Here is a 16,205-nt window from a genome sequence, read left to right as displayed (position 1 = left end):
CTTTTTGAATATCCTTTCAGTTGTTGTGCTAAGCGAATTTAGATAATCTGCCTGAAGTGTTCATCCACTCCCCATCCAGGTTCCCTGTCCTCCTGGCAGTCCCTCTGGTGGCTTCCTGTGGCTCCCAGAATCTTCTGTCCCAGAATCTTCTGTGGGTCCTGGTTGTCCAGACAGGGACAGAAAAGCCTGGCTTTGATCTCGGGCAGAGCAACTCTGCTGCTCACCACCAGAGGGTGTGCTGATCCTGTAACAATAACTGCCACTTACTTGCAAAATGCTCACCTTATATCCAGCCCTGTGCTAAGAGCTCTTATACATATTATTTATCTTAATAAACCCTTAGGGTGATATTTATAAAGTATTGATGGTTATTGTGCAGATCAGGAAACTGAGAGTCAAAAAGATGTAAAAGATTTCGGTAATGATGCTCATACATGGAAGTCAGCTGTGTCAGCCAGGTACGGTGGCACATGCCTGTTGTAACACTAGCACTTGGAAAGCTGAGGCATGAGGAGGATGAGTTTGAGACCAGCCTGGGCTATATAATATCAGACCCAAACATAAAATAACAACAAACAAACAAAAACCAGCGCCAGGCGCCGGTGGCTCACATCTGTTATCCTAGCTCCTCAGGAAGCTGAGATCTGAGGATCACGGTTCAAAGCCAGCCCAAGCAGGAAAGTCTATGAGACTCCAATTAACCACCAGAAAGCCAGAAGTGGCGCTGTGGCTCAAGCGGTAGAGCACTCGCCTTGAGCTGAAGAGCTCAGGGACAGTGCCAAGGCCCAGAGTTCAAGCCCTATGACTGACACACACACAAAAAAAATCCCTGCCAATCAATCTCCTATTACCCATGACACTTCTGGACCTCGGTTTTACCAACTGTACAATGGGAGTGAACGATATTATAACAGGCTCTTAGAAGCTGCTCTTGCTAAAAAGTGAAGATGTCTCTGGAGAGCCACACAGTAACTAAAAGCAAGATGGAGGCCTGTCTCTTTCGTCTTCAGAGTTTGCGTATGACCCCTGCTCAACGCTACCCGGAGGCAGATGAGTCCCTGAAGAAGTGTTTGTCTACAAACCAGTGCTACCTAACCCACTCATCCCTCTGCAAGGCTGAGGGAGACAATTTACTAGCAGCTTGCACCATGTCCCCGGTGCCTGAAAGTCTCTAATCCTAGACCAACCATTCCAGAGAAGCAGAGCCTCACAGCCAATCCCCCACCATGAGAACCATCCCTCCCCAGACAGAAGCAATCCTCTCCTGAAAACTGGATTGGGGGCTGGAAAGTTGGCTCAGTGGTAGAGTGCTTGCCTCATATGCATGAGGCCCTGGGTTCAATTCCTCAGCACCACATAAGCAGAAAAAACCGGAAGTGGTGCTGTGGCTGAAGTGGTAGGGCACTAGTCTTGAGCTGAGGAGCTGAGGGACAGCGCCCAGGCCCAGAGTTCAGCCCCTACAACTGACAAAAAACAAAACAAAACAAAAAGTTGGATTGGCCTTTCAGGCAGCAAGGGCTTCTGCACCTTACAGTACCAGGACTGTAAGAGACTGACCAGAGACTAATCAAGACTGATCACACAGACCTCAACTCCTGCCCTCATCTCCCTCCAGTTGAACCCAAAGCCCAGGGCAGCACCCCAAAGACAGACTTGGGGTTCACTGAATGCTTTTGTCTGTTCTTCCCAACATAGCCATGTTTGAATAAATCTCCCTACCCTTCACCACTACCAGTCTGTGTGTGTGTGTGTGTGTGTGCTGGAATGGAGGCTGGTCTCATTTTTATTTTGTGCTGGTACTGGGGCTTTAACTCAGGGCCTAGACCCTGTCCCTGAGCGTATTTTTGCGCAAGACTAGTGCTCTACCTCTTGAGCCACACAACCATTTCCAGCTTTTTGGTGTTTTATTGGAGATAAGAGTCTAACAGATGTTGCTGCCTGGACTGGCTTTGAACCACGATCCTCAGATCTCAGCCTCCTGAGTAGCTAGGATTACAGGCGAGTCACTGGCACCTGGCTGCTACTGGTCAAGTCTGTTGGGATTCCCAGATCTGGAGCTTTTGCCCAGAAACTCCAGCAGCAATAGCAACCATACATGGGCACACAGGTCTTCATACACGAGGACAAAGGGCATTCATGAGGGAACAAGGCATTCACACTGAGGCCATGGACTTGATGCATGTGGCTGTAGAATCTCTGCAGAGAACTCAGGAGCTTTGTGCATGGGGACATCCAATGTTCCTGGATGGGGATATGAAACGTTCATCAGTGGGGATGTACAGCCTTCGCACCTAAGGGCATAATGGCGTCCCACATGGAGATATAGACCTTCACACATGGCCCTGGTGAGGTGGCCTCACTCATATCCATCCCCACTTCCATCAAGGATGCCTTTCTCTACCTCAGAGGCTGGACAGCTGACAGGCCCATTTCCCAGAAACCTTTGCAGCTAGAGTTTCAGACCTGACCCAGGATTTGTGACGGAGCAAGGTCAGGAAGGTGTGTTTGCACATGCCACTCTCCACCTGGGGTGGGGTGGGGACCTCCATGGCTCCATACTGGCTGCATCACGGCTAGGGTGAGGTGTCCCAGCTCTTTCCTGGGACCCCACCTGGAACCCTGTCCCTCTAACCCTTCCAGTAACTTTGTCAGCCCCGGACTCCTTCCCGCTGAGATTGCCTAGAACACTTACTACTTCTTGAAGCTGAACCAACTCACAAACAAGCTGTATCACCACGGAGCCACAGAGATAAGAGAAAGAAAAGCTCAGATACAGGAGCCCAGTCCTGCCTGAGTCACGCTTGTTATGGTTTTCCTGAGAGCATGAATCACAGGCCTGGGCTCTGGAAAGCACCTTGGGAATGAAGGGAAAAAAAATCACTGTTAATCCACAGAATCAGATAGAGAGGGAAAGAAAACAATCACATCACCCACCCAGAGGGCTGCTGGTCATTCGAATGCAGAAACACCAGCTCAGCCAAGCAGCGCCCGGATGATTGGGGTTCACAGTTATAGCTCATATGACACCCCAACCGATCTCACCTCACCTCCCTGCTCCTCTGCCATCTGCTCTGGGCAGAGAACACACACACCCCAGTATGGAGGTAAATTCATGGTTGGTATCTGCTGGAGAAATTCCAGAAAGTGACTTCTGTTGTCTCTCCTGGCTTATGGGCAGGTGCACCGATTGTCATGATCATGGGAGCTGATCCAGCTGGGTTACGAGCTCCTCCCCTGTGCCAGGGGCAGATGGCCATGCTGGAGGACAGAAGGACAGGGGTCCCTTCCAGAAGTCACCAAAAATGGGTGCTGGGCTGGCACCGACACTACCCATCGCAGTCTCTCTGGAGGCTACCGCATTCCTGTGAAGTCCCACATTTCAAGGTCAGCTGCCCCGTGGGGAACAGAACAGCACCACCCCAGGTTAACTTACCAATGCCACACGCATCAAGAAGCCTTGACAGGCTGGACCCGGGCAGGAGGGATTTTCATAAGAAGTTGGGAGAATAGAGGGGCAGTGAGTTCATTTGGGGGGGTCTTGCCCCCACTTCTCCACTGCTAACGCCACCCCCTGGAGGCGGTGAGCTTCCTGACACTGGTGATCAAGCAGGGCTGACAGAGCCCCTATCAGTTGAAGAATGCCTTACCATCCAAGGAGGCAGGTGCTGCCCGCTCACACCAGCGCTAAGAAAGAGGCTTTGCGCCACCTGCTGGGCTAGCCTTAAACTGCAGGCCTCTCCTCTATGAGAAGTCTGGGCTTGTTCTCCAGAATCTCACCTTCTCCCAGCCACTCAAAGATCAGGAGACCCAGGGCTCCCCAACTCCAGATCTTCCCCCTCCAAAAGGGAGGGCGAGAGGGGTCAGAAACTGCAAGGATTCTGGGAAGGGACACTCCCCAGTGTGCAATATGAAGATTTTGATTAGTGCTGGGAATGTGGCTCAGCGGTAGAGTGCTTGTCTAGCATGCATGAAGCCCCAGTCGATTCCTCAGTACCACATACATAAAAAAAAAAAAAAACAGAAGTGGTGCTGTGGCTCAAGTGGTAGAGTGCTAGCCTTGCGCAAAGCAGCTCAGGGAAGATGCCCAGGCCGAGTTCAAGCCCCAGGACTGGCAAAAAACAAAAAAGACTGTGATTAAAACATTTCTTAAAGCAGCAGATTCTGGTTTCAGAACACCCCACTTTAAAACTCCCCATCCAGATTTGGGGGCTATGCCAGTGGCAGCTTAGTTCAGAGCTGCACACTGACTAACAAGCAGAGGGGCTGCTGACACCCCCACATCTGAGACAGAGATTCTGAGTCATGACGACACCTCATGTGCCAGCAGAGGCTGGCTGGTCGAGAGCACCAGCACTTCCTGTAATGCGTTCCTGTGTGTTTCTGAGACCCCCCCCCCCAATTTTCTCTCTAATACTCAAGCCACACCTACAGCCCTGCTTTTTTTTTTTTTTTTTTTGCTTGTATTTTGGAGATAGAATTTCGTGGACTTCTCTGCCCAGACTGACTTCAAACTTTAGTTTTCTGGGTCTCAGCCTTCTGAGTAGATTAGATTACAGACACCAGACACCAGAACCTGGCTAACAGGAGACTTTCAAGAGAACACTTGAACAGAAAGTATGGATTCTAAAAGGGGTGGAGGCGGCCAGGGAAAGAAGCAAAGAAAGGCTGTGCTGTGGTTTAGACGTGAAATGTCCCCAAAAGGCCCGGATGGAAAAGACTCAGTGCACAACATGGCACTGTTGGCAGGCAGCAGGAACTTTTAAGAGGTAGGATCGGAGGCAGGAGAGATCAGGGAAAATGAGAGAGCCCCAGAACCAGCACACACACACACACACACACACACACACACACACACACACACACACACACACACACACACACACACACACACACACACACACACACACAGGTATATATACTTTCTCACAGAGAAAATACAAAAACTGCTTCTGTACTGAACATGTTCAGTATTCCCCATACAGTACCTTACAACCATTTACATAACATTTGCATTGTATGAGGAAATGTAAAGTCTACAGGGCTGTGTGCATGGGTTTATGTAAATACCACTCATTTTACATAAGCATTGAGCACACCCAGTCTCTATCCATAGGGAGTCCTCTGAGATACCAAGGGATGAATATATATATATACACACATATATATATGTATATATATATATGTGTATATATATATATTCATGGGATAGTATATTTCATTAGCATTTGTACAAAAGAACTCTCAAAGCTGGGCGCCGGTGGCTCACGCCTATAATCCTAGCTACTCAGAAGGCTGACATCTGAGGATCACGGTTCAAAGCCAGCTCGGGCAGGAAAGTCTGTGAGACTCTTATCTCCAATAAACCACTAGAAAACTGGAAGTGGTGCTGTGGCTCAAGCAGTAGAGCACTCGCCTTGATCTTAAGATTACAGGGACAGCGCCCAAGCCCAGAGTTCAAGCCCCATGACTGACCAAAAAAAAAAAAAAACTCTCAAAATATAAGCAATAAACAGAATTCAGGATAAGAAAATAAAAGCAGGAGTTTCACTGTAAGCCAGGGCTGGTGGCTCACACCTGTGACCCTAGCTACTCAGGAGGCAGAGATTGGGAGAACTGAAGTTCAAGGCAAGCTGGGGGAAAAGATCATGATATCCTCCCCCCCCCCCCCATCTTAACTAATATATGGTGGTGTTGTGAATCTATCATCCCCAATGCACAGGAAGGGTAAATAGGAGGATCAAGGTCCAGGCCTGCCCTGGAAAAAGCACAAGACCCTATCCCAATAACTAAAGCACAAAGGGGCTGAGGGTGGGGCTCGATGGCAGAGCATCTGTGGAGAAAGTATGAAGACTTTTGAATCCCAGTACTGCCCCCCAAAAGTTTTCACTGTAAATCTTTTTTATAGTGTTATAATTTTTGAGCAATGTGAATAAATACCTATTTAAACTTTTTTTTTAATGAAAAGCAGATTTCAAAGTTTGTTCCTTGTCAGCTAGCCACGACTAAATGACAGGACAAAAAAAGGTGGGGAAACTTCGCTAGGCAGGAAAGGATATGTAATGTTGACAAATTTAGGTGTTAACGTGAGCAGGGTGAGTGGAATTCCCCCCTTCATAAAAGAAATATTCACAAGTGTTTCATGCTCAGCAAAACAACAGTATTTATTTCATCTTTTAAATGAGTGTCTTAAATAACCTTTTTCCTATGGAGAACTCAAGATGCACACATAAAACTTCAAGTAACAGTAAACTTTCTTAATACTTACAATTCCTTTCACAGGGTAGGGGAGTGACTAAGAAGAAGATAAAAAAAAAATAATGAACAGGAAACAATGAAGGAAAACGAGCCTGGGGAGGGTTTAGGACCCCAGGCAGAGCTGGCCATGTGGAGGGGGTGTCTGTGGGCCTGGTTGAACTGGAACATTAGATGGGGGCCCTTCTGATTTTCCAGAAAGGGGAAGAGCCGGACATGCGTGGGAAGGAGGCGCTGGCACTGCAGATCTGGACACGGGTAACAAGTATGGGGCCTGCAGATCACGGAGAGGCTCAGGAGAAAGCTCCTGATTCCAGAATGTTGTGTCATTCCAGGAAGGAAAGGCTCCAGCTTCCCACCACAGATGACAATTTTGTGGGCACTGGGCCTCCCAGCTTCTGGATTATTCTCCACATCTCTCAACTGCCTGCTGTAGACAAACAGCCCAGGAGTCTGCCATTCAACAAAGCCACATGGATGACAACGAGGGGGAGAGAAGGAGGTGTGCCGTCTTCCTCACTTCCATTTGTGGGTCTCAGAAGGCAGGAGGAAAACAGAACTGGACACTTGACTTCCCTTTTTATAGCAAATGGTTGTTCCAGAAAAAGCGGAGCATCACCTGAACCCTTCTATAGACAAGTAAGACAACATGAGCCAGGGCCTCTCTGCCTTCCTGTTGGAGATCCTGTTGGGAAAACAGGGGTTAGCTCTTGGAGGGTTTTCCTCAGTCACCTTTCTGTTGAGTCCTTCCCTGTGCGCCTTCACTGTCAGAGGCTCCTAACCCTCAGACTCCCTTTCTTCCAGTTCTTTATTCCAAACACCACCCTGACCCAATGAACTCTGCACTTCCGCTCAGTAACCAGAAGTCTTACCTCTTGGACCATCCTGTGGTGGATGCTGTCCCCAATGTACCTCAGCTGCATGGCAAACTTCCGGATTGTTTCTTCTTGGGGAGCGTTCTGGCCTGTACTGTTCTCCTTGGACTGAGACAGTGGATTGTGATCTGCATTGATTAAAAAATATATATATATATATTTCATTAGGGAGGGGTATGGTGGTACACAGCTGTAATCCCTGACTTTGAGGAGGTAGAGATAGGAGGACTGTGGTCCAAACTGAGGAAAAAGCAAGAGACCCAAACTGAAAAACAAACTGTGGCTCAAGTGGTACATAAGGAGCCTAGAATTCAAACCCCAGTGCCACCAACCGAAAACTGAAATATCCAAGTTGTTCCAAACAACTTGTTCTTAAAAGCTTTCAGAGACTGGGTGCTGGTGGCTCACACCTGTAATCCTAGCTACTTAGGAGCCTGAGATCTGAAGATCACGGTTCAAAGCTAGCCCAGGCAAGGAAAGTCCATTAGCATATCCAATTAACTGCCAAAAAACAGGAAGTGGTTCAATTGGTAGAGCGCATGCCTTTGAGCTGAAGCCTTGAGGGACAGCGCCCAGGTCCAGTAATTCAAGCCCCAAGACCGACAAAAAAAAAAGTTTTCAGTAATTACATCACAATTTTTGTGATTTAATTTTTCAAGTTAAATTTTCAAATCAATTTTTCAAATTAAAATGAAATAGAATGTAAACCTCAGTTCCTCGATGCCAAGAGCCACCTTAGTACTCAGTATGTGGTAGTAGTAGTTGTTTCACTGAATATGCTCGACCAGATTCTTGCAGTTTTCCCAAAATGGATTTTCCCAATTAGTGTTTTACCCAGTGTCTTTGAATGAGGGTTCCAAACTTTGCTTCCACCAACTACTGAGTGTTCTGAACCAGCACTGTGTACAAACTACCTGCTAGGTGCTTTAAAGAACTAACATCTAGCCAGGCGTTGGTGGCTCACACCTGTAATCCTAGCTACTCAGGAGGCTGAGATCTGAGGATCGGCAAGAAGCAAGGGGGGGGGGGGGAGGCAAAGAGTAAATCCCCTTCCAAAGGAGAAACAGTTAATTCTACATTGACGTGTTCCATTCATGCCCCGTCCTTCCTCCTGTGCCCCAGCAGGGCTGGGAGGGGCCTCCTCTTCCGTCTAACTACCCCAGTGCCCCCGCCCCGACTTGCCAATTGCCCTGGCTTCCTGCAATCCTCTGCGTCCGTCCCCAGGCCCCTGCCCATCTCCCCGACTCTTCTTGGGAAAAGCTGTTTTCCATTCCCGTACAGAAGTGTGTGGGGTTTGTTTTGCTCTGCCGGAGTTCTGTTTATAGGTGCACATTGCACATTTTACCCAAAGCAGCAAAGGTAAATCTCAGCGTCGGCCGTCGAGTGGCTCGCGATCGCGTTTTCAGTGTGCCGGCGTCCTAGACCCCGTCAGAGCCAGTCGGAGTCGGAAGCCGAATCTCAACAATCGGCTTGCTTAGAGGCAAACCCTTCAGGGTTTTCCTAAGGTTCCTCGTCAGAGATCCACCCGGGTTCTCCGAGCGGCCGCCGGCACCTTGGCGGGGTGCGCACCTCGCTCCGAGGCTCCAACCTAAGCCGTTGGGGACCCGGGGTTCGCGCGCTCGACCCGCGATGTGGGCGTGGCGACCACGTGGTTCGCAATGACCAATGGGAGGCGCGCTCTGCAGAGTGAGTGGGCGTGTCGGCCACGTGGGAAGCAGTGGCCAATGGGAGGCTTGCGCGCGGACCCCGGGCTCCAGTGGCCGGGCGCTTCGGGTCCTTGTCTTCAGCCTGACGCGGGAAGCCCAAGGCCGCTGTCCGCGGTACAGGCCCGGTCTTACGCCGGACTGAGTTACCCTGTCTTTGGGGCTCTGGACCCCACAGTATACATACAGCTCCTGACCCCCTCCGAGTGTCCTCCGCGAAATGAGCACACCCTGTAAGCCCTCCGGACTAAAATACCTGTATGTGGACAGTTAAGTGTAAAATGTCCGGCTTCTGGGCATAAAACGAGCAGGGAAATTCGGTTGTTGGCTGTTACTCTGCATGAAGCGTCACCGACCCTTCGCCCCGCCTCTGCTTTCCCGGTGAAAGTGTAACTAGACGAGCATTTTAGGTAAATGAGCTCACCAGCAAGCTCTGGACCAAGCGGCACACGGACCGGGAAAAGGCTTGGTGGCCGTAACACATAAGTTCTAACCGGTGCTGGTGGCTCACGCCTGTCACCCTGGGAGCTACTCAGGAGGCTGAGATCTGAGGATTGCAGTTCAAAGCCTCCTGGGACAGGGAAGGCCAAGAAAGAGCTTGGACTCAAGGCTCAGCTTGGCTTTTTCGTGCACAACTGATGATCTACCACTTGGGCCAGGCCTCCATTTCCTACCTTTTTGCTGGTTAACTGCCCCAAGTGGCTTTGAACAGCGAACCTCAAATCTCATTCTCCTGAGTGGCTAGGAATATAGAGATGATCACCAGTGAGCCTGGCTCTGCTAGCCAAGTTATTTTTAGGATAGGGTCTTCCTTTTAGCACCTTTGCTGCCTAACCAACCATCTACCCACTTTTTTTAGGATTCTTACCATAGCTAGGATCACAGGCATGTGCCACTATGTACAACTTCCCTTCTAAGCCGACCTGGCAACATGATCCTCCCCACCTCAGCCCCCCAGGTAGCCTGGGAAAACAGCTACACCCCACTGCACCCAGCTATGGATTGAGAAAGGATCTCTTGAATTTCCTGCTAGGGCTACCCTGGTATGGCTGTCTATGCCTAAAATTACTGACAGGAACCACTACTGGCTGGCCAGTTTTAAATTTATCACTAATAAGTGATAGATTTATCACTAATTTTCAAATAATACATTTAATGCCCAATTTGTTTTGTCATCAATACAAAAAACAACACATGCTATGTGTTAGCATTATCTCCACCTCTGGTCCTTAACTCTCATCTAGGGAGGAGTTCTAGAAATAAAGCTGGCCACTTCTACTCTCCGCCCAGACCTACCTTACTACTAGCCCAGAGCTACCCACCTGAATAGCAGCAGACACCCTCTCTCTGGGGAGATATGGCCCCCTCCAATAAACCTAAAAATAATCTTTCTCCTGTGCCTGCCTGCCTCGGCGTGGTCCCCTTGAGCAGCCAGGATGGATCCTAACACTATGTCAAATATCTATGTTATTTGATGCTTACCTGAGTTCCTGGACATGGCCGAGTGAGGCTGGGAGCTGACAAGTTGAGTCATGTAAGCCTTCTGAAAACTGTATTTCGCCCACAGCGATTTGCAACAATGTGTTACTTTGAGAGACAGATTCAAAACATCTTTAGGTTCGTAAACAGTGTCTTTGTGTTTTTCCTTCTTCATGTGTTTTCCCTGTTGGAAAAATGTAATTTTAAGAAACTGTCCCCAGTACCTCTATTAATATTTGGTAAAGTCAGGGAAAAATAGTGATGCATTTGAAACAAATTGGGGGTGGGGGGACCATTGCCTGCAGCAGGGGACAGAGCTTAAGCTTTGTTAAAATACTGTTAAATCACTGCTGACGCTAAACATAAGCGTTTGCTGTAATGACCCATTTAGTATATGTTTTTTTTTTCTTTAAATAAGCTGGTAGGGCTGAGGTAATTTGACTCCTCTAAGAGGCAGCTATTAGACCCTCCCCTAGTAGCCCAGGTGCCTGAGTGAAGGACTGTCAGGCAGTCAGCGGGACCCATGCAAGCCTGCTGCTTTAAACACTTAACTAAACACCTGGAGGAAGCCACAGGGCACCAACAGCTACTTGCTACCTAAGCACAAACTCTGGCTTGGAACGGTACTGCTATGAGTGTTTCAAACAGATTACAAAGGATTCTGTGTCATTTTAAGCTTCAGTGATGTCTAGATGACCCCGCAGCCATTCATACCCAAGCCAGAAGGAGAGCACTTCCCCTGGAGGCACATCAGGCCTGTGTCTGGTGCAGCTCTTCATTTGCATGAAGGACTGCTGTAATTGGTGCAAATTCAGTCCCTCACCTGTTGGTACTGGGATTTGAAATTAGGGCTTTCTGCTTGTTAGGCAGGTACATTATCACTTGAGCCACACACACCCAGCCTTGCTTCCTCATTTACATGAGAGACAGTGCAGTGATGGGTACAGACTCAGACTTTTATTTACAGGAGGGTCTGCTATGATTGGTGCAAATGCAGTCCCTCATTTGCATGAGGGACTGTGGCATTATTGGTGCAAACATCCTTCATTTGCATCAGTCTTCTATGATTGGTGTAAACAGCCTTGCCACACTCCCTTTCTATTTAAGTAGGCTGTTTGCCTCAGCTGTCAGTCAGCTTGAAGGCACGTTCCTTCCTTGCCTCCTGGTGTTGCAATGTCAGGTCCAGTACTGGTAAATAAATCCAGGGTCTAGACTGTGATAAACAAGTATCCTTTTACTTGAGCCATACCCACAAACCTTTTTATTTTTATTTATTTTTATTTTTTTGGTGGGTCGTGGGGCTTGAACTCTGGGCCTGGGCGCTGTCCCTCAGCTCTTCAGCTCAAGGCGAGCGCTCTACCACTTGAGCTACAGCGCCACTTCCACTTTTCTGGTGGTTTATTAGAGATAGGAGTCTCACGGTCTCTCCTGCCCGGGCTGGCTTTGAACCGAGATCCTCAGATCTCAGCCTCCTGAGTAGCTAGGATTACAGGCGTGAGCCACCAGCGCCCAGCTCCACAAACCTTTTTAAATTTCATTTTTTCTTTCGTGTGTGTGTGTGTGTGTGTGTGTACTGGGGCTTAAATTCAGGGTCTGGCTTAAATTCACTCTGGCTTCGAGATGTGATCCTCAGATCTTAGCCTTCTATGTAGTTAGGATTACTGGCATGAGCCACCAGCACTGGGCTTGATTTTTCTTCTTGAGATAGACTATTACTAACTTTTTGCCCAGTCCTCTTGCCTCCAGCTGCTGAGTAGCTAGTTAGGATTACTGCGTGTGCAGCACACGCAGCATCCTGATTACCTTTTGTCTTCATCACTAGTAGAGGGCACTGAGCAGGTAACACAAAGAGGAGAAGGGTTTGGCAGAAATGGCAGCCAAGCAATGGCAGTGGCAGAGATGGTGGTTACAGTGACAGTGGTGGAGGTGACAGCACGAGAGGGACAAGAGGCAGCTGGAGAGTTTCAGAAAGTGGGTTGGGCAAAAATACCAGGGAGCAGAGGCAGCAGGGATAAATAACATCCCTGGTCAGAAGAGGTGAGCAGGGAGAGAGGGTGGCCAGCTGAGGCAGAAGAAAGATCTGAGGTTGTTAATGAACCAGACAAGAGAAACTGCAGGCCCTGGTTACTAGAACAGCTTCAGGCCTCCAGACACTCTAGAACTGTGACACTTGTTGCTTGCAGGATTGAGGGTCCCAGCACCCAAGGCCTGTTTGAGAGCTGCAATACTAGATGACATCCCCTTACTACTGCTTGCTACTGCCTGCTGCCCGAAGCCAAGGATTCCAACAGTTGCCAAGTGCTGGGGCCAGAGCGACTGGTGCATATAGCCTAGAGCAAGAACCCTGGGTTCTCATAAGTCAAAAAAAATCTGGAGCAAAGCCGGGCACCAGTGGCTCATGCCTGTAATTCTAGCTACTCAGGAGGCTGACATCTGAGGATCACGGTTCAAAGCCAGCCCAAGCAGGAAAGTTGGTGAAAATCTTATCTCCAATAAACCACTAGAAAACCGGAAGTGGTGCTGTGGCTCAAGTGGTAGAGCACTCGCCTTGAGCTGAAGAGCTGAGGGACAGTGCCCAAGCCCAGAGTTCAAGCTTCATGACCGACCAAAACAAAGGGAAAAAAATAATCTGGGGCAATAGACCCACAGCAAGAGGCGCAGGGTCTGGAGCTGGAAGCCTCTGGACTTGATTGCTATCAAATGTGTCCCATTTAGTACGTGTGGCACATTGAGCAGGAGGAAGCCTGGGCTGTTGATCGACTTTTTTGAATATACCTACTTGCCAATCTATCTTCTTTTTTTATTTTGGATGGTGGTGGTGGTTTCAGTCCTAGGGCTTGAACTCAGGTCCAGGACACTGTCCCTGAGCTTATTTTCCTCAACACAAGCACTCTACCACTTGAGCCACAGCTCTACTTCTGGCCTTTTGAATTTTTATTTTTGGTGGTTAATTGGAGATGAGTCTCACGGACTTTCCTGCCCAAGCTGGCTTTGAACTATGATCCTCAGATCTAAGCCTCCTGAGTAGCTAGTATTACAGCCTAAGCCACTGGCACCCACCTGTTTTTGCTTTGTTTTGAGGTAAGAGTCTCAAAGGGGCTGGATGTATAGCTCAAAGCACAAAGACCCCAAGTTCAAACCCCAGTACTGCAGGGGGAAGGGGAGAGAGGAAAAAGAGGGAGGGGGGAGGAAGGGAAGGAGGGAAGACGAGGGAGGGGGAGAGAGAGAGAGAGGGTTTCACTTTGTCCAAGCTGGCTTTGAACTAGAGATCCTCCTGCCTCTGTCTCCCAGGTATTTGAGATGATACCTGTGAACCACCATATCAAGTTGATAAAATAGATGGTGAATATTTCTAGTTTTTGAAAATTTGGGGAAAGGAAAGGGGTATGATTAGAACAAGAAAGGTAAGAGACATTTAGGGTTTCCTGTGGTAGCTCAGAGGATGACCAGATTGTTTATAAGCCTCAAGCTCACTGGTTCAAACTCTAGTTCGATAAACATCTATGGGAGGGGGGGTGTCTTTGACTTCATTTTCAGTTATAGTTACTAAAACTCAGAGAGGTCTGGGAATGTGGCTTAGTGGTAGAGTGTTTACATAGCATGCATGAAGCCCTGGGTTCAATTCCTCAGTACCACATAAACAGAAAAAGCCAGAAGTGGTGCTCAGGCCCAAATGGTAAAGTGCTAGCTCAGGGATAGTGCCCAGGCCTGAGTTCAAGCCTTAGGAAAAGGAAAAAAAAATCCCAGAGAAAGTGACAAAACCCTTACTCATATTCTTAGTATTAGTTCACTAATAAGAAGGAAGCCTTGGCCCAGGGCAGGCAGAGAGTGAGTAGAAGCCAGGAACAAGAATGTTCAGAGATAAACATGCTATCGGCTTACACAGACCTCCGCTGGACCCAGGGCAAGAGGACTCTGTATCTCAGTGCTCCCTGCCAACTCCCCTCCCCGCCTTCTGTTTAAAGAGGTTAATTTCATTCTGGAATCTCAAGCCCAGCATCTGTCTACTTTTAAAGGGTCAGTTTTGAGATGAATTATCTGGCATGGGGGGTGGGGGAGAGAGCCTTCCCCTTCATCATCCCAAAAGGATGTGTTTATAGATTACTCTTCTAGCTCTTATCAGAAAAATAGTGTTTTTCTTTAATATTCTTTATTTATTCAATTTGAGGCAGGATTTCATGATGTAGCCCAGGCTGACCTTGAAGTCACGATTCTCCTGCCTCCACTTGAGGGCTGAGATCTGTGCCACCCTGCCTGAGTGCCCCCAAGTAGTCTTCTTCTCCTTAGTCATTCTTTTCTTTCTCTCTAACATTCAAAATACCCCTGCTTGTCCATTCCCTTTCCAAAGAAGACAGAATACCTGAGGAAAATTCTGAAACTGTGATACAAAGTTTAATATTTTTCAAAGGATTTATAAATCCTTTTTCAAAGGTTTTACTTTCCTCTTTGAGTAAACGAACCTTCATATTGTCCCCAGGAAAGCAAATGGATATGAACAAATACTCATTGTCCAGAAAGCGTGTTTACACACTCTCTCCTGCCTTTCCTCACCTATAGGTGGCCCCTCCCCCAGACATCCTCTCCTCAGTGTTCACTTCCTGTTTTATGATTTTCTTACCCAATTATGTGACTTTGGGCAGCAGTTTATTTTGTTGTTGTTTGAGTGGGGGGATTTTTTTGCTTTTTTTTTTTTCTAATTGTGGGTCTTGAACTCTGGGCTTGCGCACTGTCCTCAGCTCTTTTGCTCAAGGTTAGTGCCCTACCACTTTGAGCCACAGCACCACTTCCAGTTTTCTGGTGAACTGGAGATAAGAGTCTCACAGACTTTCCTTCCTTGAACGGTGATCTCAGCCTCCTGAGCAGCTGGGGTTTCAATTGTGTGCCTGTCTTCAGCAGCAGTTTTTTTGTTTTGTTTTGTTTTGTTTTAAGTTTGATGCACCTTAAATTTTTTTCTTTAAATTTTCTTGTCCGGAAGAGTCTAGGGTGAGAACCTCCTGCTTCCTAGGCGGTAGGGCGGGTCTCGGGCTGGATTAGGGCTCCCTGAGCTCCCCTTGCAGCTTCCAGATGGAGGACACAGAGCTGGCTCTTCTATGACTTTAGGAGCTGCTGATGTGTATTGTCTTTATCTATTTTTGCAAATTTGGAGATCCTCGCTTTCCTTTCTTTTTCTTTTTTCTGGTCCATCGTGGCTTGAACTCTGGGCCTGGGCGCTGTCCATCAGCTCTTCAGCTCAAGGCCAGTGCTTTACCACTTGAGCCACAGTGCCACTTCCGGTTTTCTAGTTGTTTATTGGAGTCAGCCTCCTGAGTAGCTAGGATTACAGGCAAGAGCCACCGGCACCTGGCTATTTTCCTTTCTTTTGTGACAGTATCCGGGCTTGAACCCAGGGCCAGGGCCCTGACCTTTAGCTTTTGTGCCCAAGGCTGGCGCTGTATTACTTGACAACACCCCTCCACATCGGCTTTTTGGTAAAACTGGAGATAAGTCTCACAGACTTTTTTTTTTTTTTGGATCCAGTCGTGGGGCCTGAACTCTGGGCCTAGGCGCTGTCCCTCAGCTCTTCAGCTCAAGGCTAGCACTCTACCACTTGAGCCACAGCACCACTCCCGGCTTTTTTCTTTTTGCTTATGTGGTGCTGAGGAATCAAACCCAGGGCCTCACGCATGCAAGGCAAGCGCTCTACCACTGAGTCATCTTCATCTTCCCAGCCTAAATCTCACAGACTTTAATGCCAGGCTGGCTCAGACCTGTGATCCTCAGATCTCAGCATCCTGAGTAGCTTGGATTACAGGCATGAACTACTTGCTCCAGGCTAAGGACTACTTTCTTTTAGGTTTACCCCATCCTCCCCCCCTCCCCCCATTTATTTTATAGGATATGACAGTTTTTTTTTTTT

General features: G+C 48.2%; 1 protein-coding gene across 1 annotated transcript; it reads right to left on the bottom strand.

Moving 5' to 3' along the window:
- Positions 1-6,135: 6,135 nt before the first annotated feature.
- Positions 6,136-10,484, bottom strand: Pxt1 (peroxisomal testis enriched protein 1). Its single transcript, XM_042683880.1, has 3 exons — positions 10,313-10,484; positions 7,125-7,255; positions 6,136-6,937 (listed from the first exon to the last, which is right to left on the bottom strand). The coding sequence occupies exons 1-3, from the start codon at positions 10,482-10,484 to the stop codon at positions 6,833-6,835; spliced, it is 408 nt and encodes a 135-aa protein (XP_042539814.1). The 3' UTR covers positions 6,136-6,832.
- Positions 10,485-16,205: the final 5,721 nt, after the last annotated feature.

The sequence above is a fragment of the Dipodomys spectabilis genome, unplaced genomic scaffold, assembly GCF_019054845.1.
Source record: "Dipodomys spectabilis isolate Male_0828 unplaced genomic scaffold, ASM1905484v1 ptg000085l, whole genome shotgun sequence".
Classification (NCBI taxonomy): domain Eukaryota; kingdom Metazoa; phylum Chordata; class Mammalia; order Rodentia; family Heteromyidae; genus Dipodomys; species Dipodomys spectabilis.
Note: the sequence above shows the minus strand (reverse complement) of the source record. Positions and strands in the feature narration are given on the sequence as shown.